General features: G+C 57.2%; 8 protein-coding genes across 8 annotated transcripts; 2 read left to right on the top strand and 6 right to left on the bottom strand.

Annotated features, from left to right (window-relative positions):
* Positions 1 to 682: 682 nt before the first annotated feature.
* Positions 683 to 7,121, bottom strand: K437DRAFT_218769 (ARM repeat-containing protein; the record flags this gene model as incomplete). The annotated part of the gene is made up of 6 exons (XM_013390987.1): positions 683 to 755; positions 827 to 1,534; positions 1,604 to 2,685; positions 2,750 to 6,556; positions 6,623 to 6,964; positions 7,038 to 7,121. The coding sequence occupies 6 exons, from the start codon at positions 7,119 to 7,121 to the stop codon at positions 683 to 685; spliced, it is 6,096 nt and encodes a 2,031-aa protein (XP_013246441.1).
* A 574-nt stretch (positions 7,122 to 7,695) lies between these two features.
* Positions 7,696 to 9,272, top strand: K437DRAFT_252948 (uncharacterized protein). Its single transcript, XM_013390986.1, has 4 exons — positions 7,696 to 7,941; positions 8,010 to 8,067; positions 8,144 to 8,385; positions 8,459 to 9,272. The coding sequence occupies exons 1-4, from the start codon at positions 7,772 to 7,774 to the stop codon at positions 9,135 to 9,137; spliced, it is 1,149 nt and encodes a 382-aa protein (XP_013246440.1). The 5' UTR covers positions 7,696 to 7,771; the 3' UTR covers positions 9,138 to 9,272.
* K437DRAFT_206201 (uncharacterized protein) lies at positions 9,264 to 9,722 on the bottom strand (the record flags this gene model as incomplete). Its single annotated transcript, XM_013390985.1, has 2 exons — positions 9,264 to 9,535; positions 9,596 to 9,722. Coding segments are annotated over 2 exons (399 nt in total), but the record flags the coding sequence as incomplete, so codon positions are not given.
* Positions 9,723 to 10,689: 967 nt separating this feature from the next.
* Positions 10,690 to 11,630, bottom strand: K437DRAFT_260505 (Metallo-dependent hydrolase; the record flags this gene model as incomplete). The annotated part of the gene is made up of 2 exons (XM_013390984.1): positions 10,690 to 11,153; positions 11,240 to 11,630. 2 exons carry the CDS (start codon positions 11,628 to 11,630, stop codon positions 10,690 to 10,692), a joined length of 855 nt encoding a protein of 284 aa, XP_013246438.1.
* A 2,119-nt stretch (positions 11,631 to 13,749) lies between these two features.
* K437DRAFT_277082 (LETM1-domain-containing protein) lies at positions 13,750 to 16,137 on the top strand (the record flags this gene model as incomplete). The annotated part of the gene is made up of 3 exons (XM_013390983.1): positions 13,750 to 14,352; positions 14,429 to 15,914; positions 16,004 to 16,137. The coding sequence occupies 3 exons, from the start codon at positions 13,750 to 13,752 to the stop codon at positions 16,135 to 16,137; spliced, it is 2,223 nt and encodes a 740-aa protein (XP_013246437.1).
* Positions 16,138 to 17,431: 1,294 nt separating this feature from the next.
* On the bottom strand, positions 17,432 to 18,573 carry K437DRAFT_265638 (uncharacterized protein; the record flags this gene model as incomplete). Its single annotated transcript, XM_013390982.1, has 3 exons — positions 17,432 to 17,510; positions 17,973 to 18,383; positions 18,479 to 18,573. The coding sequence occupies 3 exons, from the start codon at positions 18,571 to 18,573 to the stop codon at positions 17,432 to 17,434; spliced, it is 585 nt and encodes a 194-aa protein (XP_013246436.1).
* An 870-nt stretch (positions 18,574 to 19,443) lies between these two features.
* Positions 19,444 to 20,617, bottom strand: K437DRAFT_252943 (uncharacterized protein). The gene is made up of 2 exons (XM_013390981.1): positions 19,958 to 20,617; positions 19,444 to 19,864 (listed from the first exon to the last, which is right to left on the bottom strand). Exons 1-2 carry the CDS (start codon positions 20,506 to 20,508, stop codon positions 19,768 to 19,770), a joined length of 648 nt encoding a protein of 215 aa, XP_013246435.1. The 5' UTR covers positions 20,509 to 20,617; the 3' UTR covers positions 19,444 to 19,767.
* A 1,103-nt stretch (positions 20,618 to 21,720) lies between these two features.
* On the bottom strand, positions 21,721 to 22,648 carry K437DRAFT_2431 (uncharacterized protein). Its single transcript, XM_013390901.1, has one exon. It carries the CDS (start codon positions 22,613 to 22,615, stop codon positions 22,040 to 22,042), a length of 576 nt encoding a protein of 191 aa, XP_013246355.1. The 5' UTR covers positions 22,616 to 22,648; the 3' UTR covers positions 21,721 to 22,039.
* Positions 22,649 to 22,687: the final 39 nt, after the last annotated feature.

Below are 22,687 nucleotides of genomic sequence, written 5' to 3'. Positions count from 1 at the left end.
CGCCAGGTTCTTTGTGGCCACATCCTTGCATGTGTTGAACGATGCAAGTTCCGGAATGTCTCCAAAGTCGCGTACACAGAGTTGACACGAGTATGATACAGTCTAGGATATACCACACTATTGCCGGCATGTATGCCAGTGCAAGTAGGTAGCATGCAAGTAGGCACGCTAGTGAGCGAGCAGGGTGAATAAGAGACCAGCATGAGCTTCGCGGCTTACTCGCCCCTCATGGCTGCAAGCTTGTTCCTGATTACGTCCGGATTGGTGCTCGATGCGCCTTCCGAGTGGACCCGTTCACCATCGCCGCTGTATGCAGCTGCCGGTGCTATTGGGCTTGGCCGCCCAAAGCGCGCTCGCAGCTCTGCGAGTCGCTCATCGGCTGCCACAGACGTTCGTTGTCCGTGCCCGTTGCTAGCTGCTGAGCCGTTGTGCAAGGGCGATGCAGGCGCGTCTGACAGCGCCGAGCTGAGGCAGGGACTCGCCAAGCCGATACCGCCATTTCCAAGCGACGGCCGCGGCGACGCTGGTAGGTACATGTCTTGCAGCGCTACACTGGTGCGCACTGAATCCCGGGTAGAATTACGACGGGACATTCGTGGAGATTCCAGTCCACTTGAGGCTGCTCCTGCAAAAGTGGCGAGCATTAGCATTGGATGGAGCGACGATGACCATCATACGTATGTCACGTACCAGCTTCAACTTGACCAGCCTCTTCATCTTCAGCAGCATGCCTTGCAAGCGCGCGCTTAATGTATCTGAAATGCCACATCTGCGTCTAAGTCGCTTTCTTTATGTATGTCACTCCGAATTACTCGAATTGACTTACCTCTGGAAGATCGGGCCCGTGTTTTGCAATGCTTTCTCAACATTGGCAAACTTGTGCGGATATTTTTTGGTGAATTCGTAGAGGTCCTTGATTGCAAGCGATGACTGGTCTTTCTGAGAAATGCGCCCGAAGATGGCCAACAACTCCGCATTCGCAGGCTCGTCGTCCATGCTGGTGGAAGCTGGCGACATGGGCGTACTCTTCGATGCTTGCTGAGGTGAAGCAGGGGTCGGAGGCGTGCGACGACCTTTGGCACGGCTCCTCGGGCTGTCATCGACATTTGCAACCAACGCATCATCGCGATCTTCCTCCTCATCGCGATTGACGAGGCGCACGAGGTAGGGGTAAATAGTGCTATTCTCGGGCTCGGAAATGAGGTCGAGATGGTTGAGCACGTCCTCGCCCAAGGCCGTGTGCACGTGCGTGAGGATGATCTTGAGGGTTTTCAGCGGCAGGTCTGAGATTGGCAACCCATCGCGTGCGCGCGCCTTCCACTCGTTTGGCGGGACCACTTGGAACAGTCGTTCGAGCGCCAAGAGCAGACGGCTTGGATCGACCAAATTGTTCTGAAGGAAATCTGGAAGCGCCTTGGTAATCTTCCAGACACATTTGATTATCAAATCCGCGAACTTGGCACGCTTGCTGAGCAGCGCAGGCGACAATTCGCGGAAGTCTTCCGTCGCCTCGGCCAACATCGAGAAGCAGGTGCTGTACAATGGAAAGAAATTAGATCAGATAGTGCACACGTTGAACTGGTGGACAAATAGAAATACTCACTCGTACAAAACATTTACCTCGCAGGTCGAGAAGCTCCGCAGAACAAGAACGTTCAGAATCTTGGAGTATTTTTTCAATGGCTCCTCATCCGCGGCGCGCGTTGCCTCAATGAGCCACTGCAGAAGCTCGGTCAGGAGTGGTCCAAGTGCTGACTGAGTGACGAATGCTCCCAGAGGTTTCCCGTCCCATTTTTCGTCGTTGGCAAAAAAGCTTGTTAAGGTTACCAGCAGATGGCGACGAAGTTTTTCCAATTCTGGTGACTCCCCTTCTGCAGCGAAGGCTTTGCGGAACGCCTTGCCCAGAACGATGATCAGTTGGTCCGCATAGGAAGAAATGACAGGGTCGGTCTCCTTGATATAGTGCTCAACGTGCTGCATAGCATAGCTAGCACGTTTTGCGTCTGTGCTAGTGATCTCGTTGATGCACTGCTCGATTGGCATGTCATCCTCTTCGTCCTCCTGTCCGCTTCCGTAGAGATCTTCGGACTCTACAGGCTCGACCGCTGGAGCGTCATTCGAGGCCAACGCACTCTGGGGAGCCTTGGGGGCCAGTGACGATACTGCAGGTGCAGGTTTTGGCAGTGTTGACTGTCTCGGCCGCCCAATACCACTGCCACTCGCCATGATAAGCGATGGTCGAGCGAGCCGAGAGCCAGGCAATTGGGTGGCTGCCTTTGACGCTGCAGTAGCCAAGCCCTTCGTCGTAGGCACGCGCTTGAGCCTTTCTTCGAGCATGGAGCGTTCTTTTCCTGGCAAATCGCCGCACAAGCCATAGACATCGTCGCCGACAATCTTGTATGCCTCGCTGAGAGCTCCCAGAGCGGCTTGTCGTACGTTCGCATCTCGGTCGCCGATCTGCTTCGCAATCAGCGGAAGTACTTTCGCAGGCGTGCAAACATGCAAGCCATTCTTTGCGAAAATGTAGCCCACTTCTCCCAAGCATTCGACGCGCACACGCATGTTCTTCGCTTGCAGCCCCTCTTCCAGATACCTGAAGAGCAGCTTGCTCGGCGGGAAAATGAAGCCGAGCTTACGGAGGATCTCGCGGATTCGGTCTCTGAATGCGATCTTTGGGTCTCCAAACTTTGAGGCACGTTTACTCAAGTCAATACTCTCATTGCTTTAGTAAACTAGATGGAGTGCTCACCTTGGCAACGACACAGGGAAGCAGAAGGCTTGCCTCATAGTCGCTCATGTTATACCGTTGCTCGCGAAGGACATCCACAAGGTGATCGAGGATATCCAGACACTTCAGCGAGATGCTAGTATTGTTGTCTGTAAGGCGTAGCGTGATGTACTTGAAGAGCAAGTCGGCGTTTGAAATCAGCCTTGCTGAAACATCGTCGGCGGACAAGTCAAACTCTTGTGAGGCAAAGCCAGGAGAGCCGACAAAGTCTGAAAGGAGCGTGAGAGCAGCGAGAAAGTCCCTTTCGGCGCTATGGTCCTTGGAAAACATGGCGTCCAGGATGCCATTGCTGAAATGATGCTCGCACTGAGCTCGAAGGAAGTCTGCCAACTCTGGTTTCGCTGTAGCGTCTGGGCCGATCCAATGCACGCCGCGTGACTCTTTCTTCTCCCGGGCCGCTTTAAATTTGAGGTCAGCGGTGATGATAGGTGATGTCCCGTCTTTTGCAAGACCGCTCCCAGACTGCGCTGCGGAAGTCGGACGTTTGCCCATTCCAAGGCGTGACTTGCTCATACCGTGTGGTCCATCGTCGCTGCTGAGAAGCGTAGAAACTGGTCGTGCGGTCGTTGGAGCACGCAAGGATCGGCCTACGGCGCTAGGCGCTTTCAAACCCGGTTTGAGAGTCGAGGTCTTTGGAATTGTAGCTGCAGGAGCTGGTGCAGCGGAATCGTTGTTATCTTCCCGCACACTGGCCTTACTTTGAGCCACACTGGTTGCTCGTGTGCTCGCTGGTGGCTGTTTTGCCTCTGCGCTCTGCGCAGTGCCCTTGGGACCGGCGGCCATGGCGGGCATCTGAGCCTTGGCTGCGTCAATCAGCGGAATGACTGAGTTCCGGGAGGCGGCTTTGAGCGAATTTGTCTGGTCCATCACGAACTTGTATCCAGCTCGTGCCATGATGAATGGTAGGGCGGCTTGCGCTGCCTTTCGGACCGCAGCCAGCTTGTCGTCGAGTGCAAAGACGGCGTGTTGCGCAAGAGGTGCCAAGTCTAGTGGCTTCTCGGGCGGATGCGTTCCGAACCAGGTGGCCAGCCATGTGAAGAGATCCTGTTTGAGCATAGGGTTGGCTGACTTGCTCTCGAGAACGGTGGTAAACCCCGGGATCATGGGCGCGACAGTCGACGCCTCCGCCATGGCTGTAAGGGCCGCAGAAGCAGCAGCACGCATGGGCACTTTCGCATCTGCAAGAACTGCGGTGACAGGGGGCACGAAAGTCCGAGCGTGAGTCTCGAACCCTTTGCCCATGCCTGTCGCTATTCGGCTGATGACATCAAGCGCCAAGGTCTTGACCTGCATATTGCTATCAGCATAACGAAGCTTGAGTGCCTGGGTTAACTCGTTCATCTCAGGCTTGAGTCGCGAGTTGACTTCCAAGATAGACTGTATTTGCTCCAAGCCTTCCTTTCGCTCCTTCCAGTTGGTATGGTTGAGCTGAGCGATTGCCGATGCTGGGATAAGTTTTTCGAGGGACTGGCGGGGCACGAGGTCTTCCAGAGGGTCATGCGTAACAGGTGCTGCGGAACCGCTGGCCGCTTTAGCGCTGGCGGACACCATTGCTTGCAGCTCTGCACTGAAGCGTGTCGGAGCAGGTGGAGGGTTATTGCCTGCCTTCGCAATCTCGGCTTCAATGCTGGCTTTCAGCTGCGCGTTGATGTCCGCGATAAACGTGTTCAGGGCAGGCCCGACATAACGTGCGACAGTGCCGAAGACTTTGGTTGCATTGGACCGCACTGCAGCATTCGCTGACTTGAGACAGTCGACCAGGTGATCCACCAAGCTCCGCACATCCACGCCCTGAAAGCCGAATTCCAGGATGGCTTGGTCGACCCATGAGAGAGAGTCTGCGATCGCCTTGGGCGCCTTTAGACCTGCCAAAGGCGTTAATGCTTGAGCGAGCAAAAAGCCAAAGGAAGTCTTCTCCGCATACAAGAGCATCGTGTCACCTGCAGCTGTCTTGAGCTTGATATCTCCCAGCTTCTCGACCAAAGGTTGGACCGAGAGGGCGACTGAGGCGCGACCAAAAGTGGGGCAAGTATCGGCAAGCTGTCGGAGGACCTTGTAGACTTCGCTTAAAACCTGGAAATTGCTCTCCTTCCAGCCAGGCTTCTTTCCAAGAGTCCGAACGACCAATTCGCTTTCGATATCTGATACGGAGCCTCCTAGCCATGTGTTGAAGTTAGTCATTCCCTCCAGCCTTTCTTTCCAATTTGCGCTCGAGATGAGGCCGGAGATCTCGCATGGAATGAGTTCGGCTGCCTTGCCTTCAGCATCCTCTGGCGTGAAGCGGAATTTGACTGGCTCTGTGGCCGAAGCAGCAGCACCGCTGGGCTTTCCAACCTTCGGCGGCCCCGAGCCACCCAAAGGCTTCTTGGCCGGTGCTGTGGTCGGCTTTTTGGCAGGGGGACGCGCTACCGGTGCCTTTGGCCCCAGCGCAGCAGATCCAAATGCAGGCATCGCTCCTTGACCTCCTTTTTCGGAAGTGGGCGGCAGGTTTTCTTTGTCTGAAGTCCGCCCTTGTCTTGGCGCTAGAGATGGCGCGGGCTTTGCAGCTGCTGCAGGAGCTCGCGAAGCAGGTGCAGTACCCGAGGGAGTACCCATCTTGACTTTGACAGTTGCATTGGCGAACTCCTCCTTGACCTTCGCCTTCTTGATATCGTCCAATTGATCGATGAATTGGTTCATGGGTCTTTCGCCAACCAGTTTCATCAAAGTCCCTAAGCCTTGCGCGCCTGCGTCTCGGACTTCGCCAGCCGCGTCGCTCAAGGCCTGGACAAGTGCCTCGGCAATGGGTTTGACATCGGCTTTGGCAGGTGGCGTACGGGTCGTGCGTAAGCTTCGCGCCAAGAAGAGGATCGATTGTGCCTTGACGTTTGGGTTCTTGTGTGTCGTTCCGGCGATGACATCCTCCAAAATATCAGAGAATGTGACAGTCTGAAAGACTGCATCAAGCGTACTGTTGACAGCGTCCATGACACTCTGCTTCTTTTCCTTGAGCTTCTCAAGGAGTGGGGGCAGGACTTTGCTTTTGTATCGTCCTCCGAACCAGTTGCGCAGACCCTTGGCGAGCAGCTCTAGCACTGCGCAGGCTTCGCAGGCAACAGCGATGTTGGAGTCCTTCTTGATTTTCTCCGCGCAGACATCGACTAGGGCGTCATATTGTCCCGCTGGTGCAGGGCTCAGCTTTGGAGACGCCTTCAGTGCTGCTTGCGCCCCTTGCAGCGCATCCCTGCGTTCGGACCATTTCTTTGATGCGATGAGGTCTTCATAATCGTTCGGCCACTCTTTTGCTTTGAAAGGGTCGATCGCTTCAGCCAAATCGTACGCGTCGAGCCCCGCATCACCAGCGTCCACGCCGGGCCCAGCGTCACCCTCTGCAGCGCGGGCGTCGGTTGGTGCCACCCCGGCGGCTGCCGCCGCCGCCGCTGCTGCCTCAGCTACTGCTTTCTCTGAAAGGATATGCCGTGACGGTACCGCCTTATCGCTTCCAAGCTGCTCAAAGCTGGCTCTGAGCTCCTTTGCCTGGATATCTTTGAGTTTATCGATGGTGGGGTCGATTGCTGCGCCGATGTACCGATAAAGTTCTTTCGCGAGCTCTGCTCCCTCGGCTCTGACAGTCTTGTCAGAGTGCGCAAATATGTCGGGAAGACGCTTGAGAATGAGTTTGGCGGACACTTGCTTTGGCCCGAATAGCTTGACCATCTCCTTGAGTGCGACCACACACGCCGCGACCACCTTTGGCTGCTTACTTGACAAGCCGCCTAGTACGTCCGTCTGAACAGACCGGTACAGCGCGTTAGTCATGGCGTTCTCATGATGAGTCAATTTCTGAATACTCACAACAATGCCCTCACTTCCCATCACGTCCTCCATCTCCACATAAAATAGGGTCAGCTCGAGAGCACTCCTCTTTGTTCCCGCCCTCGTTGACCCAAGACATTTGTCCACGACGGCTGGCAATACGGTAGCTCGTGTTCGTCCGCCTTCCTTCCCCGAGAATTCCACGAACTTGCAGGCTGCCTCAACTCCTTTTTCCTGCGCGACAGCGTTGCTGTCAATGACCATCGCCCTGAGCTTGTCGGCATCGCGAAGGTATGGCTTGAAGGCCGGATCGGACTCATCAGAAGTCCGGCTGAACTTCGTTGCTAGAGTTTCGTAAGCTGAACATCGCGCTTTCCAGACCTATTCAGGAATACGGTCGTAGATGATGCGGTCAATTCGTGCGCTCTTGACAATTCATGAGCTATGATCTCACCTTGGATGCTAAGCGATCCTCGATCGACCAGGTCGAATAGTCAGGTTCCCCCGAGGGCCCACCACCTGGTGGGAACTCGTCCATGCTTAAATCTAGCAATATAGCAGACTCAATAGTAACCAGATCGTGTTGTGTGTCAGATAAGTGGACGTATGCTGCAGGCCGGGGTATAAAAGCAACCCCGAGTTACTTCATCTGTGGGGGAGCACACGCTCGGTCCGCTGGCAGGATACGCTGAGCACCAGTCGTCGCGCTTCGTTGCGCCGGTGAGGTTGTCAGTATCTGCCTCGAAGTCCCGCTCATAGATGTCACGCGTTGTCGTCCTCCAATACATACGAGTCGAGAGGGTGATTCGTGTCTCGTGAGCATGGAGCCTTGGGAAAGGACGAAGGACCAAACAGGTGCAGGTGTATTGATGACTTGGAAGTAGCACCAGAGGGCGAAAAAGAAAGACACGGCAACGGCACACAAGGTACGCGTCTCGTCCATGAGGCGCGAGAAAGCACAACACTGCGGAGTATCACGTGACCTATTTCCTTGCAAACTACATGTTGCATTCTGTTGTTGTGGGTTGTAGAACTGGCAGTCATTGAAGTAATACTTCCATCATCCGTCCTTGCTAGGCATCTCGTGACTCGTCCCTCGAAACTCCTCATGGTGAAGAGTCCCTCCTTCATGTATCTACACGCTTGAACTGAACTTGATCAGACTAAAACGGTGCGACACTGCACAGCATGGACTCGTACGCCGTCTGTCTTGCGACGCCTGAGCAGGATGCAGAAGCGCGCAAGAGGGAATCGGTAGAATGGGGCGTCGGGATGACGCTGGAGCAGTTTTCCGAAAGGGAAGACATGCTCGACTCGCAGCCATTTGCGAGGAATGGCGATGGGGGTAGACGAAGATGGTGAGCTCGTTCGAGATTACGTGTAGAAGCTAGAAATGATGGTGAATGACCACCGGCAACCCATGCAGGGTCCTTGTCCCCAAAGGGGACGAGGAAACGCTAGACTTTCTCGCCGCGTGCGAAACTGTGAGGAGCATACATGGCCAATGATTTCGAAGATAGCGCCGACCTCAGCTTGATGGCTGCATTTCTTCCGCCGCAGTATCGCAGAAAGATTATGATTAGGCACCCCGAGAATGAGATTCCAGTTACGGCCATCAGCTACTCTATTGCGTCCGTCTTTGTACCGGCCCAGAAACGCCGCAAGGGCTATGCTGCAATGCTCATGAAGCTGCTGCATGGACAAATACAACCTGCGTCTCCCCCCTCTATTGGAATTGTCGAGGAAACAGGTCGATATGGAAAAGACGGTATTCTTTCGTTCTTATTCAGCGATGTTGGAAAGTGATTACATTTGTCAGGCCAGTTCAACGAAGCAGCACAACTGACGAGATGGCTCTACATTCCTTCCCTGCAGATTCTATGAGCCTCTAGGGTGGCATGTAAACAAGGCGGACCAGCTAGAGTGGGGTATGCAGGCCATTATATCGGCCAAAGCTCCATCCACCACAGCCGTCACAGAAGCCGATATACCGGCCTTGGCAACGGCCGACGAGTCTGTCCTGCGGCAAGAGATAGCACAACCAGCGCCGCGCCACCTCGGCGGACCGCAAGCGGTGCGCTTCACCCTGTCCGATCCGCAGGGCCTCGCGTGGCGGTGGAGCATCGCGCGGAGCAAGTTCTACGCTTCCCGCGCGGGGCGATCGCCGACAGTCTGGGGCGCGCGGGTCGAAGGGCTCAGCAACGCATTTGCAGTCTGGGCGTACAACTATCAGCCGAATACGCTGGAGCTCATCTTCCTGCGCCTGCGTTTCAGCAGCAGGGAAGAGCTGCTGGCGCTCGTCGCTGCGGCGCGTGCGGCTGCTTCGAAAGAGGGCCTCAAGCGCATCGTTGCCTGGAACGTTGACCTCGTTGCAGCAGGCGTTGCAGATGCAGAGAATCCGACCGTGGCAGATGCAGAGCGTCTAACGAGCGAATTGGCCGGCGCAAACTTGGTCACGAGGACGAGCAAATCTTTGCCCTGTATCGCATGGTACGGCGCGGAGCACGGCGGCAAGGTGGATTGGATAGCGTGCGAGAAAGGGTGGTGGTGCTGAGTGATGGCGTGCGCGCTCTTTCCAGTTCCAATGTGAACGACATTTGGCACATTAGATGTTAATGAATCACGGACTTTCGTCCGTTCCAATTTGATCCATGCTATCCAGCTGTATCTACCCATCTATCCTAGCATGCCAGAATCCCTTGCCGTAACTCACGCACAGCTCCTGATCTCTCTCGATCCAATGCGCGCCAGTGAACAGTCCGATGCCGCGCACGATGGCCTCTTCGCCTGGACACGCGCGCTGGAACGCTTCGCGATGCTCTGCTGCGACGGGCGCGGCCCAGTCTTGGAAGAAGACATTCGGCCGGACGAGGATGCCGCGGTAGTCGTTGACGAAGCGTGCGATGCTCCCTGCGTGCGTTGCGTCGATGCCCAGTGGGATACGCTCCAGCTCTTCTTCCCCGTCCCCACTTTCTGCTGAGGGATTGGACCGAGCGGCCGTCGCCCACACACGCAAGTCGTACTCGCTCTCCTCGCGGCTCTCGTCTTCGGTATGCACGACGCCTAGGTACGGCGCCAGAGCCGTCCTGGGGGGTATCCGCGTGCATGCGAAAAGCCCGTACTGACCTGCAGCGGGATGCCCACGCGTCTCCATGGCTCCTCTCGGCTTGGTGTGTGGACGGAGCGGTATACCCCGAGCCGAACCTGGCGCTACCCCGAAAGCAACCTTATCCGCAGGCAGGGAAACAAGTGCATTCTTGTTTATGCGCCGTACAACCGTAAGACCTCCAGTGATGGCTGGTGCAGTCGCGGGGTGGAAGGCGCTGCTCTCTTCGGGTGGTAAGCAAAAGATGGCCCCGATTCGAGGAGACAGGCCTGGCGAAGGAATCGAGCTGGAAACGAGTTCTTGAACAGCAGGTACTACACTCGTCCACGTTTGTGAGCCTTCGAATGGAGTGAGAGGAGCATCGTTGCGTGCTTTCCCATTGCGGTCGTGGCCGACCTTGGAGGCAAGGGCGCGAGTCCGTAGTGAGGTTGATGATGCTACGAGTAACGACTTGCCGTTGACCGAGCTAGCCTTTTTTGGTGGCATGGCATGCTCTCCTAGACCATCCGTCAGGCATTGACGAAAGCTTTGAGTTGCAATACGAACAAGCGGACACGGCGGGTCGCAGTTGACAGTGGTGGGGTGTGGCAGAGAGTCGTAACAACATGAGAGAGTTAGCTGAGAGGAGTCTTTGGCAGTGCGGCATGCCATTCAGCTTTCCCAACACACCGCTCTGATCGCACCGTGGTTCACGAGTGTTACAGGATATTTTAATGACAGCAAAGCTATCATACTCGGGCGACAGATTGTATCTAAGTAGATAAAAGGTTCGTCTATTGCTTATGAATCGACATTTAATTACAAAACGGTCGATATCAACCTTGACCTACTTGGCGCACCCGACTACCGCGCATCTTCCACCCCTTGTTGCCCTTACCCACACCAGGAATTGAATCATACAGCCGCATGCTGATATTGATGTGCTCCTACCCGCGCATGACGTGGCTGACGAGCTCGATCTTGTGCCAGACGCGCAGGTGGTTGCCGCCCGCAAGCCCCCTCAGCTCGCCTCTTGCCTAGACGCTTTTGTAGCGTGTTGCATGCTTGCCTCCAGCGCGCAAATCGATCGTCGCAAGCCAGGGGATGCGAGTCGTATCTCAATCAGCACGCTGAGCAAGGCGCTTTTCACGGACAAGGTATGATGAGTCACCACATTCGAATACATCGGCACGTCTTCAATCCCTTTGGGTGGCCGCTCCAAGAATCTACCCAAGCCCATTCCGATCGCGACGCGGTGTCTACCGACGACGGCGGCGAGTTGCTCGATGTGGTCGGAGACGTCGCGCAGAGAGCTGTTTAGGCCGTTGAATGCGGGCACCGCCGTCGCGGCGACGACGCCGTTGCGCATGCGCCAGCTCGGCATACGCTCGACTGAGGCCCGGCGCGGCGAGGCCTCCCTCTTCCTCTCCGTCGTCCTCGCACAGCAGTGGTCGCTGTCGCCAGCGACCACTGCTGTGCGAAGAACTGTGACTCGCCAGCACATTGCTATGCGCGTCGCCCTTGTACCATGGGTTGCTGCTGGTATAGAGCTCCGACACGCTGTCTCTGACATTCCTGGGTTGCTGGAAGAGCTCCATCCTGCTGGAATGGCTGAAGATGACGGGGGCGCATGGGTGCGTCATGTTCTGCGCGGCGGTGCTGTTGCTGGCTCGTATGACTCAGGTCGACGAGCATGTCGAGGCGGTTCATCTCGTCGACCAGCTCGCGGCTGCGCGCACTGAGCCCGCCGTGCAGCTCCTTTTGGCTCTCGGGCGCCGATGGCGAGCACGAGTTGGCAAAGATATTGTGGCAGTTGTGCGACAGCGTTGGGTAGCGCGCGCCGATCGCTTGGTATTGTCGCAGGACCTCGAGGGAGTTTCCGAGCATGTGTGCGCCCTCGACGCCGATGATATGCGTCAGCTTGCCTAATTTGAGGTTCGAGCGCACCTTGACAGGTGACATGGCCAGTGCCACGTCTGTGCAAATGCATCAAGGGGGAGGGGGGGGGTCAGGTTCGCAACCGTTCCGTTTTATTTTATTCTTAGATGTGCCATCTCGCATCCAGGAATATCTCTGCGAGCGTCTTTGTGACATCGACCTGTCCCACGTATCTCGCACGGTCCAGGTCGACCCGTTAACGTCCTTGCGCGGATCGCCACTGACACCCGCGTCGAGCTCTTCGCGACACGGCACAAATGCAATGCCAAGGAACCTGCTCGAGCGCTGTGGGCGCATGCCCGGAATGTCGGCGTGCCCTTTGTGGGGGAAATTCCGACGACGGTAAGCGGTCGTAGGGGGATGCGCTGATGTCCTTGCCGAACATCTCGCGCGCGACAACGGGCAGGTCGACGTGCATGTCGATGAGCAGCGTGCAGTGGAGCGCCGACCGGGTCACGGACAGAGCTGCTCCTCTGTCGCTGATTGCCGACAGATATGAGGAGGAATCGGACACGGCATGCCGACTGCTCGCGGCGGCAGACGAGGCCAGGGGGCGAGGTAAACCAGTAAGCGCGGGCAAGGAGCCGCATCATGGGTGCAGATATTTAATTCATCCATGTCGGTGACCAGGCTATGATTGTGCCCTCTAGAGACTGACAGGGTGCTGGGGCCTGAGAATCACTTCACCTGGGAAATCCCGCCACTGCGATGCTCTCTGCTGCAGCGCTACGGAGGACATGCCATACCCCAACCCCTTTCCCAAGCGGGTTCCTCCCATATCTCCAGCTTGATGATGCATGACACGCTTCTCCAACTGTGCACGGTCAATTCGGCGTGATAGCCGACGCCGACTCTGGAGGCGTGGGAGACATTCGGTGCAAGTGCAACATGGCACGCGTACTGTGTAAACCCAAGCACACCCAGGCGGAACGAGCGGAAGCGGAACTGAGAAGCCAGCCGAGCGAGTGAGGGGAGAGTGCCCCCGAAATGAAATGGGTCGCTGGGTGTTTGTGATGAGCTGTGATCGGGGGTGGGTGGCCAGTGCGGTGGCTCTCGGCGTGTGAAGAGAAGAAGGAGGCGGGCGGTGACTTGCATGGAGAGAAAGCGGCATTGCCAGGCACTGTGAGTTGGGACCTGCGAAGGAAGGATGCGACCGACCAACGGGACACAGGACAACAACGCTGCCGTCATCAAACAAGCAAATGCATCGCCGACTGTCGCTCGCGCCCCCCTTCCGACTTGTCCCTGACGCCGTGCCAGCCAGTGAGCCTTCGTTGCGCCCTGCGACCACGACCAGCAGAGTTCCCGCTTGGGATAGAGTCAAGGAGGGAGACCGGGGACCGGAGAGAGGCAAGGCGAACAAGCAAGCGAGGCACGTGCGAGGCCAAGTGTCGGATCAAGCAACAACTGCTCACAGGGACGAGACCCATCCACCAAACATCAAGCAACCTGTCCATCGATTCAATATAATCGTGTGCTCGTCACCTCTATCTTGGACTCTTCTTGGGCAGTGACAGCGACGGAACCTAGAATCATGGCGAGTCGCCACTCCGCCGGACCGCACGGCAGCGTACGCAACATCACCGTTCTCCGCCTGCTCGGCGCCGGAGCGTCACCTGGCGCTGGAGCCATGATCAGGCGAAGCATGGTCAGCGGGCCTTCCACAGCGGCCGCTCACTGGTCGACGCGAATGACGCACAGAGCCCTTTCGACTGCGCTGCAAGTGGGCGCGCTCAGCTTCGCCGCAGCGCAAGCGTCGGCATCACCATCAGGGACCACAACAGCGAGGTCCGCGGCGCTGCGCAACCAGCGACGCCAGCCACGACCAGTCTCCGTCCGCTCCTTCTCCCTCGCGCGACGACCTGCGCTCTCCGCGAGCGCAGCTATCTCACATCTCCACCAGGGCCTCGGCGCCGGCAAGCGGGCGCAACACACCGAACCACACCGATCAGCAGACGCATCGCCGCCGCCTCGACCGCCGCCATTGTCGTCGTCCTCTCGAAGCTCGGGTGCCCTGACAAGATGGCCCCCCGTGCAGGAAGAGGCTGCTTCGTCGTCGGTATCATCCTCCACAGCAGCACAGCAAGCGGCAGCTGCAGAGCAGCGACAGGGCTGGCAGCCCGTTGAGACTGTGTCGAAGAGCATGCCCATCGCTTCCGCCTCTGCGGGCACTTCGACGGTAGCAGACAAAGCAGCATCTTCTTCTGCGGCCGCTGCGTTCGCTACGACGCAGTTGTCCAAGTCGGTGGCCAAAGTGTCCTCTAAGGAAACGGACGTCGCCGAAGCCGACGACGAGAAGGCCAAGCCGAAAGGCCCGCTGCTCAGGCGCGTTTGGAGCGTCATCAAGCATGAGGCACAGCACTACTGGCACGGCACCAAGCTGCTCGGCAAGGAGATGTCAATTTCCGCGCGACTCGTCCGGCGCGTCATGCTCGGCTACAGCCTGACACGCCGCGAGCGTCGGCAGCTCAAGCGCACCACGGCGGATATCCTGCGCCTGATCCCGTTCGTTCCGTTCGTCATCATCCCCTTTGCCGAACTACTACTCCCCGTCGCGATCAAGGTGTTCCCCAACATGCTTCCCAGCACGTTCGAGAGCAAGTTTGCTGAGGAGGAGAAGCGCCGCGGACTCATCAAGGTGCGCCTCGAGATGGCCAAGTTCCTCCAGGAGACCATCAAGGACGGCGGCTTGCAGGCCAGCGAGCGTCTGCAGAGCAAGGATGAGTTCAAGGAGTTCTTCAGAAAGGTGAGCTTACCCTCGCAACTATCAGAGATTTCGAATGCTGAGCCTGACGCTGCTCTCTGTTATCTTCGGATGTCAGGTCCGCTCGACGGGCGAATCGCCTTCCAGCGAAGACGTGTTGAAAGTCGCGCGGCTCTTCGATGACGACTTGACGCTCGATAACCTCTCGCGTCCGCAGCTCGTCTCGATCTGCCGCTACATGCAGGTCAACGCGTTCGGGACGGACAACTATCTGCGCTATCAGATCCGCAACCGCCTCTCGCGCCTGCGGCAGGACGACATGGTCATCGCGTCCGAGGGCTTGGACAACATGTCGCATCACGAGCTGCAGAAGGCGTGCCAAGATCGCGGGATCGTCACGGCGAACCTGACGGACGCGCGCCTGGGCTCGGAGCTGTCGCAGTGGATCGATCTGCACTTGCACCAGCGCATCAGCGGCACGTTGCTCATCCTTAGCAAGGCGTTCAACTTTGTCGCGCAGGGGAGCGCCGATGCTGCGGGCGCGACGCCGCAACTGAGGGCGCTCGAGCTGACGCTGTCGAGCCTACCGGCGAACCTGCTCAACGAAGCCGAGCTCAACGTGCACAGTGATAGTGCGACCAACAAGCAGCGCCTTGAGGTCCTCCAGGAGCAAGAGGAGCTCATCGAGGATGAGGCAGAGCAGGAGCAAGAAGAGAAGGAGGCACGCGAGAAGGACCGCGAGCGCAAGCGCGCCGCTGCCGCCGCCGAGAAGAAGGCACGTGCGCAGAGGGAGGAAGAAGAAGAGGAGGCCGCGCGCGCTCTGTTGCCGCCAGGAGAGCTGCACACGCGCTCCATCGCTGCAGGCTCGGCTTCTGGCACGGGCACAGGCGAAGGCGCCGCTGCTGCAACCTCGCCCGCATCTTCTGTCTCCACCGCCGGGTACACGGACAAACTGGCGAGCAGCAACGGTTCGTCGATGAAGCCAGCAGCGGCCTCGGAAGAGGAGGAAGTGGACGCGCGTATGACGCACGAGCAGCTTTCCGAGCTCGGTGAGGCGCTCGCGTTGTTGAGCGCCAAAAGCAGCGTCCTGCGCGAGCGCGAGGAGCTCAACGAGCTCATGAAGGAAGTCAGCGAGGTCGAGCAGCTCGAGGCGGATGCTAGCCTCGCCGACGCTGCTGCTCTTGCTTCTGACAGTGTCAACACCAAGCGCGGGGATGCAAGTAAGGAGGCGGCAGCTTTTTTTCCAGCCTCGGGTGACGGACAAGGCGCATCCGAGGCGGAGAAGGCCGTGGAAGCAGAGAGCGAGAAGGCCAAGCAAAGCGCTGCTCGTGCGCTCTCACAGCAGTCTTCCGCCACGCGCTCGCTCGTCAAGCGTGTGACGAAGATGCTACAGAAGATCGACGAGCAGCTCGAGGCGTACGACCGCGATGTCGGCAGTAGGATGCACATCATCAAAGCGAGCCCCACAGGCAAGATCAGCGTCGACGACCTCGAAAGCGCTCTCCGCCTCATCAAGCATCGCCCCGATGAGGAGGTGCTTGAGAAGATCGTCGACAAGCTCGATGTGGACAATGACGGGCTCGTGCCGCTGGAGGACGTCCTTGGTGAGTCGTCTCGCCGCGCTCGGCATGCGAAAGAGAGCAAGCGAAACTGAATGACACGGTACCGTGAACCGCTCCCTTCAACGTTGCAGAGCTTGCAAAGGAAGAGTCCGGACTTGGAATCTTACGAGACGAGAGCATCCAGGATATCCGCGAGCAGGGCCAGGCGCTCAAGAATGAAGAGCCAGACAGAGCGATCCGCAAGTCTGACATTGTCGATGGGTGATTCGGCGCTTGAGCTACGCGGGGCAGAACAATTTGACAGTTTGATCCTCGTCGGTGTTAAAGCTGGCGGCCGGACAGCATGCTATCTGCCAGCCTGTGGCTGAGACAAGAAAAAAGCAAGAAAAGGAGGAGAACATGACCCACGCGGATGAACACTACCTACTCATCAACATCACTGCGTATCATTTTCCATCCGGCCCTTTTCCCGATTGGCCCTGCATGCCACAAAAGGATTGCATAATGGAATGCCAACAAAACATCTTCCACGGGTGAAGAAGGACCCTAGTTGACATAAGCTACCGGGCTTGGCAGCGAGGATGAAACGCCAACGAGCGCTGCGTGAGCTGGCTGGCTTTGCAACACTATCCACATCAGCAGCTGCAACATCCCCTCCCCTTCTTCCATTGCTTTTCGCTCTTCGCTCTTCGCTCCAGGCTCTCGCCTTCGACCCTCGCACCACTCCACACCTATCTTTCCCCGCTCTCTATATAACTCTCCGCTGCCGCTCAGTCGGCGATTCTGTTCTGCATCGTGCGCATGTAGCCACACCTGTGGGGCAAAAAAAAACACAGACACTCAATGGGAATCGATTCGCGAGAGACTCATATTCCACGCGTGTTCCATGCGCGTCGTTGCGTCGGTGGCACCCCGCGTCTGCGACAACGTAGCCTTGCTGCGGACGGTGTGGTCATGCGGTGTTAACGAATGAACGAACGAACGATGATCGATCGCGTGGCCCTGACAGATGAGCGCCGGCGGTAGCCGAAAGAGCTACACACGAGGGCGGAAAGAGTTAAAGAAGGTGCATTGTGAACACACGGACAAGGTCGTGCAGCGTAGGCTGGGAGGTGTGATCAATGGATAATAGTAATCAAATTGGGAGAAGAACGAAAACATAGTTTGATCGACCAGCAATGACGGGGTGGGGGTGTATGCGCTTGTTTCGTTTCTTTCTTTCGCGATGGAAGATGAAATCGGAAGAGAGTAGACAGGGCTAATGTAAAATGAAACGACGAAGTGGAGGGTGCAGAAAGAGTGAGCCAAAGAAAACCAAACGAAGCGAAAAGCCAAGGTGCTGATTGGCCATCATGGGTTGATGTGCAGGCGAGGCAGAAAGGAGCTTGCTCGCTCTTGCATAGCGAATCATTGTCCGTAGCGCAACCGTACCCCCACGCCGTTCACATGAGCATCCTCATCCTCATCCCGGAAGTGCTGTGTGCCAGGCCGATGTAAATGGGATGATTCAATCGATTTGACTGCTGGCCATGGCTCTGTCCGTAGCCGAGGGCATGTGCTTAGATAAGAGCAACAGCGACAGCAGCGACGGCCAAGGCGCCGACAGCGTTGGCGACGTTGGCAGTGGCGGCGTTAGTGCTGAGCGGGGCGTGTAGCAAGGCGAGGGAAAAGGATGCCGGCAAGAAACCATATGTCAGTTTCTAGCTGCAAGTGTAAATGTGCAAGCGCCGGCTGCGCTTCAACCCCCCCCCCCGCGCGCGAGTGACATGCGCCAATGCGAGTCTTGGGAGCTTCTTCCTCGCTTGGCTGTCGTCTCAAATTTTCCAATTATACCACGTACCACACCCCTTCCACCTTGACCGCTTCCCGCTGTCCGTCTTCAACTTTTCATGGGAGTGCTCAGTTAGATGTTGAAGTCATGTTGCAAGAGCAATCGGCGTATATTAAATTTGCCATCTTTGCAGGCTCGAGCAGACCGCCAGACCGCGTCTACTCGATTGTGTCCCGTATCCCAGCCCGCCAATTCCCCTCCGTCCCTTCAGAAAAGCCACAGAAGGCAAGCACGCTCGAAGAGAGACAAGGACGCGCCCTCACACTCACACACTGGGAGCCGATGAAGTAGCTGAAGGGGTAGAGCTGGTGGAGCTGGTGGAGCTGGTGGTGGACGAGATGGTAGTCGACGAAGACGCGGTCGTCGAGCTGGTGGTCGCCGGCGCAGACGACGACGTTGAGGAGTGCGAAGACGAGCTAGACGCGGAGCTGCTCATGCATGATGTAGAGCTGCCGGCCTGGATGGTGACCGCCTGGGCAAAGTTCGTCGCGCCCGTCGAGTCGCGGATGGCGAGCGTGACAGATGTGCCGGCGGAAAGGTTGACGTTCCATGTGTACGACGTCTGGTTCTGGCCGTTGACTAGCGTCTCGAGGATGACAGACTGGCTGCCACCCTGGTTGACGGTGAGGAAGTACGGACCCTGGCCCCCGTTCCACTGGATCAGCGAGGGGACGCAAACGCTGGGCGAGAGCGGATGATATCAGATAGAGGGAGGAAGCAGTGTAAGCGATATGCCCCTCTTGCTCCTGCTCCTACTGCCTGCGCTTCGGCTCACATTAGGCTGCTGGGTGTGTTGATCGTCAGGCCGGACTGAGCGGCGGCGTATGCGGCAAGCAAGGCGAACGTGGCGGCGGTGACAGTGAAGCGCATCGTGACTTGAGCTTTTTCTTCTTTTTGCGGAAGTTGACAAATGGGATGAAAGGTGGGCCAGGCAGGGAATGAATGCGGGTGGTAGAGATGGATGGAGGGAGGAAGTGAGGAAGGGCGAAGGGGTGTTGTAATATGCTTGGGATCCAGGCAGAACAAGGAAAGGGGGAGAGGAGGAACGCGCTGGCGGATGCTGCTGTCGCTCTACTGCGAGTGAGCAGGGTGGCTGATCTGCACCGGTGCGAGCGATGGGAGCGCCGTGCACAGAGGCACACGCTCACTCACTTGGAGTCCAATGGGCAAGGCTCAGACAGGGCAGGCAAACAGGTCGCGTGCGTTCGCACCAGAGCAGAGCCCGGCGGATCATGTGGAATCTCGTGGAATCGGGGAAAAGAAGCCAGAAGAACGTCAGCCAGGAAACATCCTGTGGAGCTGCCGAAAATGTGCCAAGAGGCAGTGGGGCAGTGTGACCGAGCATCCGCTAGGCCCGTGCCGTGTCCCAATGCTGTGCTGCTGCTGCTGCTGTCCTCGGGCCGGGGAGCGCGGACACCGTGACGAGACTGTGCCCAGACCTACCGCAAGCGCAATACGCAGAGCCGCCACCCCAGATTCCAGTCTTGCAATGCCTGAGTTTACACAGAATTGATTGGCGTTCGACCACTGTCTACCCGGATAGATGCTGCACAAACCTGCGTCTGGCTGGAAGCGAACGGCCGAGACAGAGCAGAAAACTCTCTGCTGTCCTCAGCGGGATGGGTTAACACGGCCAACCGTCCAACCCAGCGAATATTCCTGGGAGCTGTAGGACCTCCACAGCTAACGGTCGCAAGCCAGCGGTGTCAGCACAGTCTGTGCTCTCCGTTCAGGGGCTTTCCCAAGACCTGCGAGCAGTTCAGCGCGTGCTAGACGAAAACGCCCCCAGCCAGGTAAGGGAAGGGAAGGGAAAGAGCCAGGCATGGGAGCATGCCGTGACACACAGAAAAGGAGGAGGCCAAAGTGGATGTGGACGTCAGCGGAAATGCATTCAAATTGCGCATGCACAGGATGCGGGTATCCATTTCCGGATATTGGGTACGGTGCTCGGTGTAGCGTCGTACAGGGGCAAGTGCACATGAAGGCAACGACGACGGCGATGAAAGCAAGGGTGGCGGGCAGCGTCAGTGTGTAAGTGTCTGTGAGAACTGCGGTGACCCGCGTTCAGACCAGTGCGGCGGGTACGACGAGGACGACGAGCGCAACCATGGCGACGGAAATGCGTGTGCTCTTTCCAAAGAGAGCACCGGCAGCCTCGTTGCTATTTGTCGTAAATGCATGAGGGGCAGATGGAATATGTCAAAATTGCAGCGAGCAAGCATCACCATCACTTTTTCAAGCTTGCACTGCTCACCTCACGAACGTATTGGCAGCAACAGAGGAAGTGGCCTGAGTGGCGCTGGAGGCAGCGCTTGTTGCCCTCGTGCTCGTGCTTCTAGCGCTGGTCCTGCTGCTGTTGCTGGTCGAAGCCAACGCGCCGCTCTCCGTTCCCAGCGACTCCCTTGCCAAAGAAGAAAGCGTGGAGGAGGAAGAATCGGAAGTAGAGCCACTGCCGCTGCTGTTCAGGCAGGTCGTCGAACTGCCGGCCTGCACGGTGACCTGCTGCGCGAAGTTCGTCGCGCCCGTCGCATCGCGAATGCCCATCGTGACCGCGGTGCCGGCGGCCAGGTCGACGGTCCAAGTGTATGACGTGACGTTCTCGCCGTTGACAAACGTCGCGAGCACGTCCGATGACGAACCGCCGGCGTTCGCCGTCAGATAGTACGGCCCTGTGCCGCCGGACCACTGGATGAGACTCGGGATGCAGACAATCAAGTTGCTCGGTGTGTTCACTGTCAGCGCCGATTGTGCCAGGATTGGCAAGGCTCCTAGGCTCGAGAGCGCGAGCGCTGCAAGATAGCGCATCTTATGCTCCGCCTTGTGTTCTGGCGAGACTTTCGTTCGGCTCAAGGACACGGAGCAGTGGGCGTAGTGGACGCGATAAGCAGCAGGTCAGCAGGAAGCTAGACTACGGAGAGGGAGAGAATGCGTCCACAGCGTGACGCGATCCCGCCTGGATATATATATTCATCCTGTTGGCCTTTCGGTCGCTCAACCGAAAGAAGCAAACAACAGTTATTTTTCATTGTGATTGTCTGACCAAAGCAAGGTGTCGGACGTCAGGCCGGGAGACTGGCCTTAGTCCTGCCTGGCCAGGTTTTCCTACGCTTTGCTTGGCCATGGCCGGCAAACAAGCCTTGGCTTGACAGCTTCCATTTTGTCACCACACGATTAGCCAGCGACTACCAACGCACAAGCGTCAGAGGAACGCAGCTTGATGAATGGCTAATAGCTGTGAATGGCAGCTGAGCTATGCATGAATGTCCGGTGTATGATGCGATCTCTGCGGTCATTGACTCAGTGCCTGTTCAAACTACAACAGCGACCTCGGGTACTCATTGAAGTTGAGCTTGGATCCAGGCAAGCTTGCCTGCAATTGCAGTTGGCGTTTGGCACACTACACTGCGATGGACGGATGCATGCACGGCCCTCGATATATGTATGTAGGGAGACACAAGTCGAGCATCGCTTCCTGCCACTTGCCTCGTGTCAGTCGATAAGTAGATGAGTGGCTGGAGCAGCTGGCACAGCATACAGCACAGCAGCGGCTCCCCTTGAAATGCCATCCGGGATTGCTTTACCGGGTGAGCGCTGCGGTCTGTATAACCCTTGCCGAGATGAAGATATGTAGTTGGTCGGTCAGCGGCATGCATATATAGCCGCGGGTCCTGTTGCCATTGAACTTCGTTTCCGAACATAGATGGGACGAAGGGCGGCAAGCGGCTAAGCTGCGCTGCCAGTACTTTTCAAAAGAGGCCTCGGAGGTCTTCAAGCAGTCCGCGGGTCAGCCAGGCAGTCTCAACTGGAGGATGTGGGCAGTAAAATCAAAGCCGCGTCATCCATCATCTGCGGCCTGTGCTGGGTATGGATGGATGGGTTTGGACATGGGAAAGTGTCAGCCACTGACGACGACTTTTCTTGCACAGTTGCCGTTGACCAAGAGCCACGAACAAGGGTGGCAGCAGAGATGGGGGTGCATCTATCTCATATGCTTGCGCACCACAAATGTGAGTGATCACAGAAGACTTTCAATACATTTAACCAAGCACATGGAATTGTTTGGGGTGTCGGGGAGAACGGCGGCAGAATGAATGTGATTCTTGGATGGTCACGTGGCATTAAAGCTGCCTCAAGGCGGGCTTCGGAACATCGACGACCTCTAGTTTGCTTCGCCACTTGTGATAGTTGAGTTTGAGTTGAGTCTACCTCAGCAAGCCGTCGGAGCTCGCACTGGTGCACGCCCAATCGGCGGCAATTGGTCATCGCCTTGGAGTGTCATGCGTCGAAAGTCGAAACGGTGCACCGTGTGAATGCATCTCGATTGGCATTCTGCTGTTCACCAGTGACGCACTGCTACATGCACCTGGGTGATGGCTCGATCGAGCTGAATAGGCTGCCGGCGGGTGGGCGGCAGGGGTCGTCTTCCGAGCTCCCGGCGCCTGTCCGATGAATGAATACAGAACGCCCCGGGCTTCGCAGCAAATGCAATGTCCGCGCTTCGAGCTTCGATGAATGTCAGAGAGAGGTGGCAAAATGCATCTACATGGAACGTTCTACAATGAGAATGCAAAGCGCAGCAGACTAGCTGCCAGACGCAGCTGCTAGCAAGCTTTCCTCGTACGCGCCCTTGCAAGTCTTTCGCTCCTTCCGTCATTAGCCAATGCTCAAGGGAGGAGATCAGAAGTGCCGTTCCGCGACCCGAGGTGCCAGCAGGCCGCCCCATGACACACATATTAGCCTTCCTTTGCTGCATTCTTGTCTTTCTCGCTTGCGCTTGCGGCTCGATCGTCATCATTGGCGCTCTTCTCGCCAGGCGCTTTCCCCTGCGAAGATGTCGATGTACCGCTCTTGCCTGCTCTCCCATCGTCACGGGCCTCGGTGACGGTCTTTGTCTTTGCCCCTTCGCCAGCATCCATATTTGCACCTGCACCTGTGGCGATGGAATGAGTGGAGAGAGAGATATGCCAGTGCATGATCAGTACTC

This window comes from Tilletiaria anomala (genome assembly GCF_000711695.1).
Source record: "Tilletiaria anomala UBC 951 chromosome Unknown K437scaffold_1, whole genome shotgun sequence".
Lineage (NCBI taxonomy): Eukaryota > Fungi > Basidiomycota > Exobasidiomycetes > Georgefischeriales > Tilletiariaceae > Tilletiaria > Tilletiaria anomala.
Note: the sequence above shows the minus strand (reverse complement) of the source record. Positions and strands in the feature narration are given on the sequence as shown.

What these genes read in the sequence shown, in the direction of transcription:
- K437DRAFT_252948 (XM_013390986.1), top strand. Translation starts at nt 7,772, where the DNA reads ATGGACTCGTACGCCGTCTGTCTTGCGACGCCTGAGCAGGATGCAGAA. An exon ending in GATGGGGGTAGACGAAGATG is followed by an intron (nt 7,942 to 8,009) that starts GTGAGCTCGTTC and finishes CAACCCATGCAG; the next exon opens with GGTCCTTGTCCCCAAAGGGG. An exon ending in TTCTCGCCGCGTGCGAAACT is followed by an intron (nt 8,068 to 8,143) that starts GTGAGGAGCATA and finishes CTTCCGCCGCAG; the next exon opens with TATCGCAGAAAGATTATGAT.
- K437DRAFT_252943 (XM_013390981.1), bottom strand. Translation starts at nt 20,508, where the DNA reads ATGCGCTATCTTGCAGCGCTCGCGCTCTCGAGCCTAGGAGCCTTGCCA. An exon ending in GCTGCCAATACGTTCGTGAG is followed by an intron (nt 19,865 to 19,957) that starts GTGAGCAGTGCA and finishes TACGACAAATAG; the next exon opens with CAACGAGGCTGCCGGTGCTC.
- K437DRAFT_2431 (XM_013390901.1), bottom strand. Translation starts at nt 22,615, where the DNA reads ATGCTGGCGAAGGGGCAAAGACAAAGACCGTCACCGAGGCCCGTGACG.